The sequence below is a fragment of the Crocodylus porosus genome, unplaced genomic scaffold, assembly GCF_001723895.1.
Source record: "Crocodylus porosus isolate Cpor-Errol unplaced genomic scaffold, CroPor_comp1, whole genome shotgun sequence".
NCBI classification, from domain to species: domain Eukaryota; kingdom Metazoa; phylum Chordata; order Crocodylia; family Crocodylidae; genus Crocodylus; species Crocodylus porosus.
This window is the reverse complement of record NW_017728886.1, coordinates 194,916,200-194,934,288: the sequence shown is the minus strand read 5'-3', so window position 1 is coordinate 194,934,288 and position 18,089 is coordinate 194,916,200. Positions and strand designations below refer to the sequence as shown.

General features: G+C 43.7%; 1 protein-coding gene across 1 annotated transcript in view; it reads left to right on the top strand.

Moving 5' to 3' along the window:
• The window catches only part of CCDC178 (coiled-coil domain containing 178), a 292,890-nt gene that overhangs the window by 67,398 nt on the left and 207,403 nt on the right, over positions 1–18,089 (top strand). The window contains exon 14 of the mRNA XM_019547626.1: positions 11,398–11,511. Within this exon, the coding sequence (XP_019403171.1) occupies positions 11,398–11,511 (114 nt within the window). The remainder of the gene's footprint in view (positions 1–11,397; positions 11,512–18,089) is intronic.

Genomic DNA, 18,089 nt, shown 5'->3' with positions numbered 1-18,089 from the left:
CAGCAATTTTCATCTTTGTTGTTTGAATAAAGGGCCCTTCCTCATTCTCCAGTTTGGTGCCTTCCAGCGCACTTCTCATGTCATCCTCAAAGGGATCAATGAGTAAATAGCCTTGCCTCTAATCAGCTGTTCACTGGTGGCTACATAACTTGCTTTTCCACATTTGAACAGTGTGGTAAGACACTTTTCTCTTTATCCAATAGGAAAATTGTCATAAAAGCAAAAGTTCTATGCACTCCAGTAAACAGGTCTGGCCCACAGGCCAAATCTGGCTGCAGTGCCATGGCATCTGGCCTGTTAGAATCCCTATGGGTTGGAGAAATTGGCAGATGGGGAGCGGTACAACCTTCACGCAGCAGGGTTCAGTCCTGCCTGGGCCATTGCAACACAGCAGGATCAGGGTCAGGGCTGTTCACCATGCATCTGAATTGGACTGGGCTTCTTCACAACCCCACCCTGGGCTGTTTGGGCCAAGCTGCTCCCTGTTTTCCTCCCCCATGTGTCCAGATTGGGGCCATTCCACCCTACCCCACCCTGTCTTGTCGGTCCAGATCAGGTCTGAGCTCCCCACCATCCTTCCCCTGTGCATCTGGATCAAAGCTGCTCTGCCCCTGCCCCAGTGTGTTTGGATTGGGGCTGCTTCCCCCAACCCTGATATGTCAGGGCTGGGTTGCTCTCCCTTGTCCCATGTATCTGGATTGGGGCTGCTCCACCCTGCACTCCCTGGTGGTTAGATCAGGGTCAGGCAACATAGTTCATAGTGACTGGATGGGGCCCTGCTGTGCCAGCCAGATTTGGCCTATGGCTAGGCCTGGCACTGCCCATCTGGTCCATGAAGCAAAACATCTGAGTACCACTGGTTTAGGTAAATAGAACAAATTACTTGGCCGTATCCTAAGGGTGACAGGAAGGGAGAAATAAAAAGGCCACAGGCTGCCTCCTTCCTATAAGAAATCAAATGCAATGCAATTTGAAGGTTGAGAATTAGGCAGGTACTGCTTCATTTCCCCACTTCAACTTCCTCGTAGGAGATAGGCTCACCTAGCAAAAGTTCCTTCAGGGCAAACCATTTCCAAGCCCACCCTGAAGAGGAACATCATCTACATCGCTTATCAGGGGAGTTGGCTTTAGAGGATCTCTTGATTCAAAAACATTCAGCCACTATAATGAAACATATTGCACCTAATTACAAGTAATTAAAGAGAATACTTTTGTTGGCACTCTCCATAAAACATATCTGGGCAGCTGCCCAGAAGCAAAGTAAATTCTCTGTGTGGCTCTGATTACAGTAGCAGAACAGGTCGACAAGGCAGAGAAGGAACAAGCACACAAAAACAGCACTAAACACAAAGAAAACCAATACTGGTGTTAAGGCCTAATGCGATTGTTATTTGAGAGTCAGGAAAATACTATAGCGTTTGAGATTTAGGCCTCCAGTACTATACCATCTGTAAAAATAACCAATAGAACTGGGTGGGGTAGAAGGTGTAATGATGCTAGTAACTGTCAGCTGGCACTGTTTCCACTTCTTTCTCATCTTTATTTTTCTGTAAATATTAATAGCATTTATGCCTCTGACTTCATTCCTAAGAGTAGCCACACCACTTTTATCTTCAAATCCTGTATTTTCTTCTAATATTGAAATCATTTTCAAGAAGAAAACAGGCAAACAAAAAAAAAAGTTGTGAATAGGATATACAACTTTTTTTTTTTTTTTTAAATTATGGAAGACTATTTGTAGATCAGTGGTTCTCAACCTTGCTGGACTGAAGGCATCCCTCAAAATGCCAGCTTTTAGCTTTCATGGGTGCTTGTACATGCAATGAGGGTTTAATTCTTCCTAAATCGAAAATTCTTCCTAAATTCCACTGTTTCAATTTAGGGAGAATTAAACCCCTGTTGTGTGTACAAGGGTGAAGGGACCTGATCCTTCCACACCGCCCCCAGCCTATCTGCTTCTCCCATGGCTTGGGCGGGGATGGGGAGTTGCTGGCGGGCCAAGCAGTCCCTAAGCTGTGCAGGGCCCGGTGCTTTCCTCCATGGTTTCAGCACCCCCCAGGTAGCACCCATCTGCTAGCACCCATCTTGGACAGTCCCGGGGGGCTCCGCCACCACAGAGGGAAGCACTGGGCCCTGTACAGCTCAGCAGCTCTGAGACCTGGCAGAAGCTCCTGCAGGCAGGTTTGACTGAGGGGGTGGGAAAAAAAGGACAAGGAATGTTATCTTTTTTTTCTTATTTTTTCCCCTAGAGCTTGCCTGCGTGCCTGAGTTACACAGGGCTTGGTGCTTCCCTCTGCAGTGGTGACACCCCCCAGGACCACCTGGGCAGAGTGCCGCCTGGGGGGTGCCACCACCATGAAGGGAAGCAACAAGGTCCCCCACAGCTCAGGGACTGCTCAGCCTGCCAGCAGCTCCCCCCTGCCCTGCACTGTGGGAGAGGCTGGTAAGCTCCAGCACCCCATGCACTGTCCCCATCTCCTTCCCACCTGCCTGGGTCCACCTTGGAATGGCTGGCTTGCCCTTGGGGCAGAGCGGCAAGTTGGCAGGAGGGCATCTGGGTGTGCTGGTGGCAGGAGAAGGTGGTGGGGAGAGTTCATGGGACACTGTAAGCCCACCAAGTCCAAGCTTTCCTAAGCACATTGACTTCCAGCACTCCGTGAGCCATTGCACTTTGTTAGGTAGCAAACAAAAGCACCTTGGAGGAGTTTTACCTTGCTACATTGAAAAGCCATTTAAAGTGGAATACGCCACTGAGCATGTAAATAGCAATGCCATTAAAGCAGAATATGCTGCCGAGTGCGTAAATAGCAACACCATTAAAGCTGTGCAAAAGGGCATTTAAGCTGCTTTAAAGGCCAATTTTGTTGTGTGTACAAAGGCCCCATTTGGTTTTTTGACTACAGAGAGGCAAAACAGCCATTGTTCTATTACAAAGTATTCAGAAAGACTACAACTGGTCAGAATGTTTCTTATGCTATGGATTCCCATATGTAAGAGAGCAGTACCCCTCACTGCAGGTCACGTTTGACAACAGAGAAGGGTCTCTTGTATCCTGACCCAGAAGGTCTCAAGGGAGATCAGGAGAGGCAGACCTGATGGTGGGAGTCTACTACAGGCCTTCCTCCCAAGAAGAGGAGAGTTATCAGGCATTCTCCAGAGAACTGATTGAGGCAGCTAACACTAGAGATGTGATCGTCATGCATGGGTAACTTTAACTACCCTGATACTTGTTGGGAGGATCACTCGGCCACCTCTGGCAGGTCAACCAACTTCTTGGCAACAACAGATGACCTGTTTCTGATGCAGGTTGTGGAGAGTCCTGCCAGGGGTAAGGCCACTCTGGATCTAGGGCTGGTCAAAGGTAAGGATTGGTGGTACTCTGGGAAACAGTGATCACAACCTTGTTAGATTCACCATCCACCATAAGACAACGAAATCAGACAGCAGAACAGAAGTCCTGGAGTTCAAGAAGGCAGATTTTGCCAAATTCAAGAGGCTACTTGGAGAGGCCCTCTGCAACCAGGAACTGGATGATTTGGGAGTTTGGGAATGGTGGAGCTTCCTTAAGGAGGCAATTCTAATAGCCCAAAAACAGGCCATCCCCATGCGGGCAAAAAAATGGGAAAGGAGCCAATAGACCCACTTGGCTCAACGGGAATATTAGAGAGCTTCTGAAAAAGGAAAGAGGAGCATATAAACAATGAAAGAATGACTGGCAACCAGAAAGGAGGAATACATCTGTATTGCCAGGACTTACAAATATAAGACAAGGAAAACCAAGGCAGGCATAGAAATCAAGTTGGCAACTGGAATAAAAGAGAACAAAAAGTCCTTCTACAGATACATAGAGAGCAAGAAAAAGTCAGGCTTCACTGTGGGACCCCTACTGAATGCTCAAGGGCAGCCCACAGTCAATGCCTATGAAAAAGCTGAGCTCCTAAATGTATACTTCACATCAATATTCCTGAAATCAAAAGTGGGTTGTTCACCTGACCAGAAGCCCGGGGAATATGGGGAAGACAACAAACTACAGAAAATCAGCCCTGAACAGGTGAGGGATCTCCTGCAGCACTTGGATGTCTTCAAGTCTTCTGAGCACAATGACCTGCACCCAAGAGTCCTGAAAGAACTGGCTGAGCTAATAGCAGCACCACTGGTCAAGCTGTTTGAAGAATCGTGGAACTTGGGAGTTGTCCCAGATGACTGGAAGAGAGCAAATGTGGTGCCCAACTTCAAGAAAGGGAAGAGAGATGACCCTGCAAACTACGGGTCGGTCAGTTTGAGCTCAGTTCTGAGTAAAATCTTTGAAAAATTTATTAAGGAGGCAATCATTTGCAAGTTCGATGGGGTGTTAAGAAGCAATCAGCATGGCTTTGTTGACAATAGATCATGCCTGTCAAACCTTGTGTCCTTCTACAACCAGGTAACTAGCCATCTGGATGAGGGACACAGAGTGGATGTGATTTACTTAGATTTCAGTAAAACCTTTGATTCTGTTTCCCATGGGATTCTCTCAAACAAACTTGAGGATGCTGGGCTTGACCAGTCTACAATGAGGTGGATGGACAGTTGGCTTAGAGGGTGCTACCAGAGGGTGGCAATTGATGGGATGGCCTTGTCTTGGAAGGCCATCTCCAGTGGTGTCCCCCAGGGATTGGTGCTTGAACCCATGCGCTTTAATATATTCATTAACAACTTGGATGAGGGGGTGGAAAGCTCAGTTATTAAGTTTGCAGATGATACCAAGCTGTGGGGAAATGCAGGCACACTGGAGGATAGGGTCAGGATCCAGGATGACCTTGATAGGCTGGACTCATGGGTGAAATGGAATCAGATAAGGTTTAACAGGGGTAAGTGCAGAGCCTTCCATCTGGGTAGGAAGAACAACTACACGATGGGTGGTGGCCCACTGCCTGGCACAAGATCTGAGTGAGATCTGGGGGTTACGATTGACCAGAAGATGAATATGAGCCAGCGGTGCGATGAGATCACCAGGAAAGCAAATAGAACTCTGGCATGCATCAGCCAATTTGTGTCCAATAGAGCCAGGGAAGTGCTCCTCCCTATCTATTTGGCACTGGTGAGGCCTCAGTTGGAGTACTGTGTCCAGTTCTGGGCACCACATTTCAAAAAGGACATGGATAAGTTCGAGAGAGTACAAAGAAGAGCCACCCTCGCGGTCAAGGGCATGGAGGATAGGCCCTATGAGGAGAGATTTGGGGAATTAGGCCTGTTTAGTTTGGGTAAGAGAAGGATGAAAGGTGACTTGATAGCCACCTGCAAGAACATCAGGGGTGAGCAACTCTTCAGGAAGGCACCTCAAGGGAAGACAAGGACCAACAGACATAAGCTTATAGAGGGTAAACTCAGACTATATATAAAGAAGAACTTCTTCTCTAAGGGTTGCCAGAATCTGGAACACGCTCCCAGCAGAGGTGTAGGAGGGGGCACCATCCTTGGAGGTGTTTGAGAGGAGGCTGGACAGGCTCACCTGGTTGAGCTTGTGTGAGCCCAGTAACTTCCTGCCCATGGCAGGGGACTAGACTGCTTGCCATAGATGATGTAATGCAGCGTGGTTCTCATTTAGATGATCATACAAATCACATTATTTGAAACTCCTGAAGAGACATCAGTATACTAGATTTAAGCTTTGCCTATTCAGTTTTGGGGCCCCATACTTTGAGAAGGATATGGAGAGTTTGGAAAGAGTCCAGTAGAGAGCAACAGAAATGATTAGGGGCCTGGGAGGTATAACTTATGAGACAAGGTTGCAAGGACTAGGGTTATTTAGTTTGGAGAAGAGAAAATTGAAGGGGGATTTGATAACAATTTTCAAATACCTGAAAGATGACTATAGAGAAAATGGAAATGGGCTTTTCTCTGAGACACAAGGGTATAGGATTAGGAGAAATGGCCTCAAGGTGCAGCATAGAAAATTTAGGTTGGATATTAGGAGAAACATTTTGTCTATGAGGTTGGACAGGCATTGGAACGGGCTACCTAAGCAGGAGATGTCAACCAGGGGTACTTGGAAGGGTGCTAGGGGGTACGTGTGGGTGGGTGGGAACAGAGCACCGCCACCCACCACCCGGGCCGCTGCCTCCCAGGAGCGGGGGTGTGGCCACGGGCAGTGGTTTCCCTCTGCAGGCCGCACAGGTGCCACCTGGCTGATCGGATGTGGTGGGGGGCTCACATGTGGCGACCACTGCTGCTATCTACCACCCTGCACCGCTGTGGCTGCATGCAATCTCTCCCTACCTGCCACACTCTGTCTGGCCACTGCCACCAGAAGGGGTACACTCCTTAAAAAAGGTTGAAAACCCCTGACCTAGAGAAACTGAGGAGTTGCCATCCTTGGAAGTTTTCAAGAGCAAAATAGACACTTGGCTGCAATAGTTTAGTTGTGAATAATCCTGCTTTAAGTAGGGGCTGGTTAAGATGATTTTGTGAGGTGCCTTCCAGCCTTGCTTTCCTCTGATTTTTCATAACTTTTCTTCTGTTGATCAGTGTCAATGTGCAAAGCCTTGCAGACAATTCTACTGCCATATATTGTGTAAACAGGCAGGCAGAAACAGTAGCATAACAGGGTGGGTGAGCGGGATGTGCTCAGAGTGCTGGGAAGGTATAGGAGGGGGCAGCTCTTCAGTCTTCCTTGCTCATCTTGCACTTTTTGATTGCATATTGCAGTGGCATGGGCTATTTATGTCATGGAGTCCAAGGTGTTCTAGAAAACATAGTTTCATAGGGTGTCAGTGGAGTTTGCTGCAGCTGGGAGGAGGACTGACCCTGCTAGCCTGGGGTTTTTTGGTGTTAAAATCAGCAATATTTTGTCCTCCCGACATGGTCTTCAGTGGCAAAAAAATGAGGTCAAGGCCTGAGTTTCACAGCCATTTTAGAGAACTACTATTCCCTGAATACTCTGCACTCTGTGACATTGCCCATGATGTTGCTTGCTGCTGCTCCTAAATGTTTCCTAGTGGAAGAGAGGTAAGAAAAGACTCCCTTGAGCACATTTTGCCCATGTTATGCCTCTAGGAAGAGGCTTTATTTCATTGTACCATCCAAATATTTTTTTGAATATGTGAGAAGAGAGATGATGCTTTACATATCTGACAGAAAACAACGTGAATTTAAACTGCAGTAAAAAGCATGAATTGTCTCTCAAGATCACAGCTTTAATTTTGTCATAGTGTGAAGGATTTCTTTCTTACAAAATAGAATGCAAAGTATTTTCATTCTGTGCTAGTCAGTACAGAACTTGGCCATTGAACTGAGACTGTTGTGGAGGACTGGCCCCAAGAGTTTCTTGATGCCTTCAGTGCTTTTGCTACAGCCAGGTTTCAGAAAAGTCTTGTGAACATATTAATTTCAATTTGGACATCTGAATTTTGGTTCTCAAACTGAACCATGGGTATAAGAAATTCCATGACCTCTTTCAGCCCAGTCTTTTGCTGTCAAATTACAGTTGGATTCTACTGTTTAGCCTAGCATCCACTGAAATAATTTTCTATGCAGACTCACATTTGTGTTCATTCTTAGTTACAGTTTGCTGACTATTGAGTAAATAACCTGTCAGTCCAGACCCTTTACTTTCTCTGTGGCTGTCAGGCTGTGGCCTTAAACTTGGGGCCTTGACCTTCCCGGAAAAGCTGCTCATCCTGGTCTGCCCCCTCTCCAACTGATGATTTATGGTGAGCAAGCTGGCCTAAAACCTCTGCCCAGATCTAGGCATCTGCCCACTCCCTGCCACAACAGCAGCTGACCCATCACTCACTCCCATATAAATCCCTGACCCAGAAGAACATGCGTCTGAATAACAGGGCTCAACTTGATCCCAAACTACCTTACTGTTCCCTCCACCTCATGTTCCTCATCTGCTCTTGGTCTGAACTCCTGGCTCCTTAGCCCAGCTTGCCTCTGACTGTGTTGTGTGTGATCCTTGGCTTCCTGGTTCGGTTCATTCCCAGACCCAGTTCTTGGTTTGAACACCTGCCTTCTTGACCTGGCCTGTACCTTAATTCTGTTTGCTCCTCCTGACCCTGGTCAACGCCTTGTTCCTTGAGTGGCCCCTTACCTAACTGACCATGACCTGGCACTAGTTTGCTCAGACTGAATGTTCTGTGAAGAGGGGACAGCATGAAACAATTCCCTGCCAGAGCATTCGTACCCATCCAACTTGATGGCTGCAACTTGGGGTGTCCCCAGGCCAGACCAGATCAGTTGACTCAGGTAGCCTCTTCCCATCATACTGGAAGTCTGGGTGCAGCAATTGCTTGCAGAAAGCCTGTCCTTCCAATCCCAGGCAGTGTACCACCAGGAGAACCAACAACACTAGTGTGAGGAGGCATGAGGGCTTGTGGGAGGCTATTGCTGCACTCCAGGCACATCCAGAGGAGTCCCTTGCCCATCTCTCATTACCCGAAAGGTTTGATGGGGACCTGCAGCACTTCACAAGCTTCCTTATTCAGTATTGCATTTTATTCTTAGCCCTGCTCAAAACTTATGACAAGGAGCAGGTAAGCCTTATCTTAAGTCTTTTGAAAGGGCATGCCCTCAGCTGGGCCTCCCTGCTAATGGATCATAGCAGCCTTGTGCTTCAGGACTGAGAGGTATTCCTGCAGGAGTTTGACTTCAACTGGGCCTGGACAGTGAAAATCACACTAAGTCGTCTCTGGCAGGATACTGCCACTGCCTATGCATCTCTTTTTTTTTCTGCTGCTATGCTGCAGATGCCTGCTGGAATAGGGCGGTCCAGCATTACCAATTCCAGTAGGTGCTCCAGGAGTGGAGGAAGCAGAAGAGGTACTTGCTGCCTCCTCTGCTTCTTTACCCCACTGTTGCTAGTCCAGAACCCAACAGTGGGGGACACTGTTACCATAACTTGTATGATCAGGAATGATGCTGCTGATGCAAGCAGGTTTCCATAGCAGAGATTCAAGGACACAGTTATGCCCTGTGCTTCAATGGTAAGGATGATGCACTAAGCATTGTGCTTTCACAACAACAGGGTGTGAAAAAAGCCTTCACCCCTGCACCTTTTTCTTCCTGCAAGCTCACCCCAGCAGAACAAAACTATGAGACCTTGAACCTCAAACTCTTGGCCATCAGAGCAGCTTTTGGTGAGTGGTATCATTACCTTGAAGGACTGTACCATGAGGTACAGGTTCTTATGGGCCATTGAAACCTGGAATACTTTTGAAAGGCTACTTAATCAGAGGCAACTCTGGTGGACATTCCTTTTTCTCTCAATTCAGTTTCAAGACAACTTACCAACCCAAGCCTAGACATGGGAAGTCAGACACCCTGTTTTGGAAGACTGTATGATACAGACTCCTCTCAAGAGCCATCAGAACCCAGGCCTATTCTGAAGCCCCACAACTTAATTGGTGTCACATGACCAACAGACATGTTTTCTCTGCTCCTTCCTACCATCTGAGAGAAAATGCTTCCAGAAGAGCAAGCCGTCTTTGCTGAATAACCATACCAGGTCCAGAATGGGGTCATATTTACCTAGGTTAAGGTCTGTGTATTACCAGGTCAGGTGAGGCAACCTTCTTTCACCTAAGTCATGACCCCCAGTTAGCAGGCTACCTTGGAACTGAGGAGATCAGTTGATAGGTCTTTTCCTACTTTTAATGGCCATGGATGTGGAAGGCAGGGCAGCCTTTTGTCAGTTCTTGCAATGTTTGTGCCCAGACTAAGAGACTCACTCAAAGACTGTATGGACTCCTCTATTCCCTTCTCAGTCTGCCTTGCCATAGTCTGTCATATCTTTGTACTTTAGTAGAGAGCTGCCCACATCAAATGGTTGCTCTCTGATCCTGACAGTAACAGATCAGTTGACTAAGTGGCCCATTTTATCCTATGCACAGGTGTTTCCTCAGCTAAGGGGAGTGCCTGACTGTATAGGTTGCCTCCACAGCCTTCTGGACTGAGCATCTGAATTGCATCTGCTCACAGTTTAACTCTTCAACCTGGTTTTCCACTGACTCTGTGCTCTGTCTGATTCTTCAGCTCCCCAGCTCAGCTCATTCCCAGACCCAGTTCTCAGACTGACCTCCTAGCTTCCTGACCTGGCTTATACTTGGATTATGTTCACACCTCCTCACTCTGATCAGCACCTTGTCCCTGAGTGGCCCTTGCATCTAAGCCCCAGGAGCACACAGGACTGTGTTCAGTGATGCAACAATTCAAATATACAATAAGAAATAAAAAGTAAAAAATATGTTAAAATTGCTGATATGATAGTGTATTTTGGATGCCGGTATAATATATCAAAATGGCTCCATAAGATTACAAAAAAGATATTTCTAATAGCTAATAGTATTTTCAAAACAATGTATTTATGTCAGTGACTAATGTTGTTAGCCCTTCCCCAAGTAAAATTTAGTAGAAACAATGTGACAAAGATCACATCGTTAGTCTTCTAGAGACTTAGAGGGGTGTGGTTTGAGTTATGTATCATTGTCTTTAGCTGTACATTTGTTTCGGTCTTAAAAGCTTGGAAACAAAGTTTGCACAAGCTGATTTATATGTGAATAATGTGCAAAAGATGCTAGTAATTTCAAAGAAGAGATTAGACTGATTAAAAGTTAAAAGTATTGTTGCTGAATCAGAATATTAATGTTTTTATTTAGTGCAAGTAGCTGCACACAACCTATAATTTTAAAAAATTTTCAAAGTAAAAACTTCAAGTAACTACCATTTTACATTTGTTTATGAACAGAGTAATTTACAAATGTTATTTATTGAAAATAATAATAACTTGGATAATGTAATATTTTGTATTTATGATGCAAACATTTAGTACAAAATGAGACATCTAAAATTAATTTTGTTCATATGCTAATTAATAACAGACTGGATTAATGAGCAATGTAGAAGGAGAGATCTCAATACATTATGTTCTACCAGTTTTTCTGTGGCTGTCGTAAGTGGTATTCCTTGTGTTAGTTTGCAGACACTAAACCTTAAGTGTTTTTTCTTCCTTTCCTATTATTTTCATGCAAAGTATTCAAAATACACATTTTGAATACAGAAAATCTGTTCATTAGCTGGCAAAATAAACTCACAGAACCATGAGGAGGAAAGGCTTTTGTGAAGCAGTGATATTCTGTTATATGACAATATATAGTATGTAAACCACTAGCTATTTTGTCTGTTTTAAAATGTGTTATGTAGTTGAAAATATGTCTGAAATCAAACTCCTGAATGTATAGCATGGCTAAAGAATGAACCACATGAAATAATAGTTGCTTTAGGGAAAATAGGAATGAACTTATAAATGGTAACTTTTAAAGAAAAGTATTTAATGGCTAATATATTTTACAATTTCTGCAGAAATAAGGGCAATTACTTTTGCATACTAACACATCTCTCTGTGCATATATTTTCCAGAAACTCTCTAATTTGAATCGAAGGATACAAGACCTAGATGAACAGCAGAAACAAATAGAACAACAATTGGAGCACAGAAAGACTATTGTGCAGAAACAATTAAGTGATACACAGGTGAATAATTTAATATCTGGAAGTTATTTTTGAACTAGGTTTAATTCCAAAGGTTTGCCTGTCATTTCTACTCAGTTGCTTTGGATGTATATGCATATTCTGCATGTACTATTTTCTCTTTCCTGCTTGAACTAACCTATCAGGTCCATAGCCTTGAGACAGGGTAAAGTACAAAGCAGAATTGATATTGAGGTCATTGAGAAGTCCTCTGCTTTCTTCATTTGCTACAGTGGCTGAGATTGCTTGGGGGGCTTTAGAAAAGCAATGGAGAAAATCAATAAAGAAAGAAAAAGATTTTAGCCGTAATAGAAACTGCCTGCTGATTACACTTTTGCTCAGCAGATGGCATCTTTTTGTAAATGATGGCTTATATTTGCTATATTAGTTACTAAACTGTATAATCTACCAAGGGGAATTATTTGAATTGTATTACTGAACACTACATTTTATATAAGTATGGTTATAAGCATTTGTAAGAAACAAGCATTTTCTTTTAGGAATTTGCATTGTTGTTATCCTTTCATTGCTATAGTGTATATAAACTTTAGATAACTATTATGGTATCAAAGATGAGTCATATAGTTTATAGGTAAACAAAGAAAATGTTTTTAATTTATCCAATGCAGTCTTTTTACTTTATGCATTTACTAGTTCTGGTAAGGAAAACTTCTAGACTATCATCCTCTACAGAGGAACAACTTAATTTGAGGGCTTGATTGTTTTCTCATGTTGCTACATTGAAGTGGGAGAGCAAAGTTTATGCTCTTTCCTCTTCTTCAAGTTGTAGTGCTTCAGATCTACAAAAGAGACCAGGAGTTTTTCAGTGGATCTTCAAATACCTGCAGAAGGCTGAAATATCAGCACGGAGTTCCAATGACTGGACATCTCTCCAGTGTACTTCTTTCCAATGCTAATACTACTTGCCTTGGTGCTCTGTTTTTTCTCAGCCCATCATGCAGTTTTGTTGGTGGAAGGTGCCGGAGACAGTACAACTTCTGACCTTGCAGAGTCAAAAGTATATGATTCTCTCAAGGTGAATTATATTTCTGGAAAAGACAAGATGTTTTAAGTAGGGTTAGTAAACTAGTTAGTTGACTCATCAATTTACCACCTATTATTTGACCACGGTCAAAATATTTCATGAAGTCAAGACTGTACTTGTGTAAGTGGTAACCTACCCTTTTATTGCATCATGGTGAGGGCTTCTTGCCCCTCAATCCTGCATGAATCAGGATACTCGCAGGTAGAGACATGCATGCACCCACTCCATTTAGGAGTAGGCATCCTGTGCCCTGTTCTTCTTTCCTGAGATTTCCCCATCTCCCTGCCTCCCTTCCTTTCTCTCTATTAAGCCATGTGTGACTGTAGGCCTATTTGCTATGCAGTGACAGCAAAATTAATGCCATCAGGAATTACAAGCCCCTCTCAAAGGCTAGATAGAGACTACTAAGTGCAAGCAAGAGATTCCCTGGGACAACAAATGACAGAACCAAAATGAGGGTGAAGGTTAGAAGTTAATGACCAGCCAGTGCCCACTACTCCCTAAAGGCATCTTAGGAGCTGCCTAGTGAAACTCTGATCAGAGACACTTATGGATAGGAGAAGGAAAGATATTTAGCCCTGCAGTTGCACATGTTCCTTTTCATCACCATCTCCTTCCTGGTGAGGTAAATGGACAGATTGGCCAAGACCAGAAGGGGGATTGACCAAAAGGTCCTTGGATTTTGTAAGGCTACAAATGAACGGTCTGTGCTGAGGGAGGAAGTAGAACCAGTAGCATGGAAAAGATTCTCCTGCTGGCCATCTACTGTAACTGCAGGCCTCTCAAGACGAAGAGAAACACTTGGTTCAGGGAGTAGGAAGGCAAACCTATACAGAAGCAGTCGTCTGATGTAGGTCACAGGTGCCCAGGCGCCTGGACTGCCCATGAGCCCAGTGCAGGTGCTGTGGGGAGGAGGAGCTAATAAGGCCGTCTGTTCTGGGAAGTCCTTGGAAGCACTGGACTGTTGAGTTTTCTAGGAGATAAAGTACCTGTTAAAAACAGCTGAAGGCTAGAGGTTGAATTGAATACAAGAGATACTGTGAGATTTTGGCTTCCCCACAACTCTCTCTATACTCATTTTTTTAAAACTTTTTAGTCAAAAGGTACATGGAAAAATGGTTAAAACTCACTGCAAGTTCTGTTCTTCTGAGTATGTAACACATGTAGACAGAATGGAGAAACAGCTGAAGGGATAAACTGGTCTTACAATTTGTTTTTTCCTTCACATTCTCCTTCTACTTCATCCTCAGTAGTAACATCTTCACAAAGCACAGTGTCTTTTAATTAAGGTGCAAATGATAGTGAAAGTGAAGGTAGTTTAGTTTCTACGTAACCCAATGACATTTTGCTACTCTGTGTGCTTCAGTATCAAGAATTCCTGAAAAGTTTCACTAAGCTAGTAGTAAGAGTTTTTAGACCACATGTCTGATGACCAGAAAAATGAATTTGATTTGTATAATTGCCAGAGACATTTATGCTAGGAATATACCATTTCAGTTAGCTGAAAATTATGTGCTAGACTTTTTTTTAATTGTGTTGAATTCCAAAATACCAAGTAGCCAAGTGGCTTGCAGGAACTGTTCTAAATGCTGGACTGGAAGATGTGAAAGAGAGAGTTAGTATTCTTATTTTACAAGGTCCTCATTTGTCCTTACTGTCTGGTGGATGGAGCAGAATTCACACTGAAGGATGTCATTACCTTCATGGTAACAACTCCAGACTCAGACTTACTAATTCTAATGCACAACTGAGCATCATTGCACAACCCAATATATTGCTCACCAGTTTAAAAATATCATCAATAAATGGGTTTACAGAAGATTATTTCAGTTATAACTGACAGTGCGACTAATACAGTTACCCAAGCCACCTCTCACAGAGTGCCAACTCATAGTTTTCACTTGTTTTTTGACTATGAAAAAATACTAGAGCAATTGTTCTCTGGCAGAAAACTCAGAAAGACCACTACGGGTCAGACTGTTTTTGGCACTCTGGATTCCTATTTAAAATCTCTGGGTTTATCTTATGAATCATGTGTAGGTGTTTGCACAGCTACCAGTACTAATACTGTGCACTCTCTGTGACACTCTTAAAAGGATCACATGGCACCCCAGAGTACCATGACACCCTAGTTGAGAATCCATTGTATTAACATACAAGGTGCCTAGGCTTTGTTGATAAATGAGTATCCATACCTGTTCTCTGGATGGGCTGCCCATGTGATGCAGCTCTTCATTCATGATGCTGAAGATCTGGCAACGTCTTCATCACAGGTGTCAAAACTGAAAAAAATTTTCAAGTTTTTCAAAACTAAAAAAGTACCAATAGCTGTATTTGGGTGTCACTTAGTACAGCGCTTAGTTGCATCCATACTGAGTAAGCTGCGTTGTATTCACTGGACATCCTATATTAAATCTCTTAGAGATCTTCAAAAATGCCAGAAAGCACTTCAATCACCTACTATTGAAGAAGGTATGGTGAGGTTTTGCCCCCAGACAAACCACAGTTGACTTTCTTGATGATCATGTTTTCTAGCTGAGAAAATTTATTTCACTGCCTGAGTCTGTTGCTCAGTTTGTTCACAATACAGAAAATGATAGCTCTATATTGTCTGATGCCAAGAATGAGTTCCTGATCGTTAAGAAACATATTTACAAGAATACTGAACAAAGTCTGCTTACAAAAGTCTAAGTGGAAAAAAAACCCAGACAAGATATCACAGAAAATCAAATGATCACTCCTCCACATAATGTTGCCTACATTTTTGATCCATGTTTCTAGGGCTGTGATCTTTCTGATGATGAATTTAGCCTCGCTTGCAGCCTTATATTGGCTGTTGCAAGTTTTAAAAGGTATAAAAGCAAAGAAATAATTCTAGTGGAGGTAGCAAATTGTAAATCAGACAGAAGCCAATTCAGTTGTAAAACAATATGGAGTGCAGTCTTAGCAGTTGAATCAAAACAGCTTGCTGCTTCATCATAGTAGAAAGGGTTGTATCCTCCTTGCTGGCTAGCGAGTATGACAGAAATGCTTTTAACACTTCCAGGGATACATGTTGTAGCTGTGTTGGTCTAAGAAACAGAGACAAACAAAACTCTTGGGTTAGAGGCAATATCCTTTATTAGACCAACTAAATAGTTGCAAAAAAAATTTTTCTTTGCAAGCTTTTGGGTCCCAACTTCCTCAGTTAGGCTGAGGAGAATTCAAAGATTGTAATAAGAATTCTCCCAGGTAGGAAAGAAACTTGATTTTGCACAGGGGCAGTAGAGGGTGGAAGTTTATTTCCCCTTGAATTTTTTCCTCTGAGTAATCCAGGGGGAAAAACTTCCACCTTTACCTAACCCTGTGCAAAATGAAGTTTGTTTTCTACCTGAGAGAACCTCTACAATCTTCGAATTCTCCTCAGCCTTATGAAGGGTGTTTGGACCCAAAAGCTTGCAAAGAGAATGTTTTTTTGCTACTATTTAGTTGGTCTAATAAAGGATATTGCCTCTAACGCAAGAGTTTTGTTTGTCTCTCTAATGCCTCCATGTGCTACTATATGTGCAGAATGAAATTGGTCAGTGTAACAGGCTTGGAGTATCCAACTTTCCCCTTGTGGTCCCCAGCCTCCTCTACCTCCTGTCTCACCTGCTGCAACTTTATCTTAATACATAGTTAAGGAAAAGCTGCCTCCAGAGGTTGGGGTAACCTCTTCTTTTGGTGTTCTCTCTTCTTTTAGTGCTAGTTACTCACCCCTACCTCAATCTGCAGGGATACTTTCCCCAAACTCCGTGTGGTGCACTTCCCCTTCAAGATGACCTTAATCCTGCCTTACGGCTATAATTTTGGGCTCTGGCTGCCCCATAGCCATGTCCATACCTCAGAGATGACTCTGCTGCTACTTGGAAGGAAACTTCAGGCCCCAAAACCCTTGTCTGGGCTTCAACCTTCCCAGCTTCAGCCCTTTTTATCTGACTGAGCCCCTTCAGCCCAGGTCCACTGCCTCAGACGCTGGGTTCCTGGGCCTCAGCCCTACATATCTGACCAAAGCTGGTCTCAAAACACAGAGCACCCCTGGCACCCTGCTCCGTGGCCTCCAGGCTTCCCCTGTAGCCACCACCTTGTCCTCCAGTATGAAACTTAAATACAGAAAAGATAACTGGAACAGAAAAGGTTAACCATCCAGTTAATACTCAACCAAAATCCCCTCAGGGCCATAATAATAGCAACAGTCATAAGGAGCTGACTTGATTCACCACAGTCCCAGGATACCTCCTTTTCTCTGGCAGCCAGCTCCATCCTGAGCTCTTTCTGCTGCCTGCAGTCATGGACTACCAGCCCCAGCGTAGAGACTGGGCTTATATGCAGCTAAGCCCTGCCCCTTCTAGTCACCTGGCCACCACCTGTGAAGATGTGTTCACAGGTTCCTGTTTAGCCTAACAAACTGTTTGGATTCCCTTGCGCTGCAGCATTTGAATTGCCACGTCTGTGGCAATTACTGTTGTTGCCATTCATCAGGGAAGGGAACCTAGCAACTATAGCTGCCTGGAGTGGCCGGAAGCAACTGGTGCTTTACCATTAGTAAAATGTGGACCAGATCAAAGAGCTGGGGAATTGGGGAACAGCCTTAGTGTAGAACATTGGACCCCTATACAGGCTGGATCCCTAATTGAATCCCTATACAGGCTGGATGTGGCCCACAGGTACCAACCCATGATGTAAGACATTTCGCTTCACAGGTGGAGGGATTAAAAATCTCTAATATCTTTTAAAAATCCCCCAAATTCTTCAAAAAAAATATATCTAATTTGTGACATATACAACATTATGGGAGGTACAGGTAATAGTTTCAGTGTCAAGACTACATACTATTTAGCTCTTAGAACATAGATTCATCATTTATGTAATGTATGAAAAATACGATGTATAGGTATATACAACCCAAACTTACAGGAGTGGTTTGAAAACTCTGAAGGAGTGGTCCTTTTTTCATTAATTATCAGGATGTCTTCTTACCTCCTTCCAGATGCAATGCAAGTCCTTTAGATTGATGATGAAAGGACTTTTTCAAAACTTTTCATCTTGTACCAGACCTGTATTTGCCTTTATACTCACAATAAGACCAAAATGTCACTGTTTGAAAAAAATAAACTCTCCACTAAGTATAAGTCATGAAATCTGGTCTGTTTGGGACACAGTCTGCTCACCTCCTTTAGAAGTCTACTAACAAGTTATGGTTGGGCTTCTGTAATAAATTTACAGTTTCTCTGTATGGGGAGTCCATATAGATCAGAAGTCTTTCTAGGGCAAATGGTCTAAGAGCAAGGAACAATTTAAACTAAAGCAATTCATCTGGCATATCTACATTTTCTTTTCTGGTCCTTTTTCTTTCACTAATGCAATGATACAGGACTTCACCAACTAAGAAGGATGAAGACTTGGGGGTCATCATTGACCACAAGATGAACATGAGCCTCCAATGCGATGCTGTGGCTAATAAAGCGAACAAAATGCTGGCTTACATCCATAGATGCTTCTCGAGCAAATCCCGGGA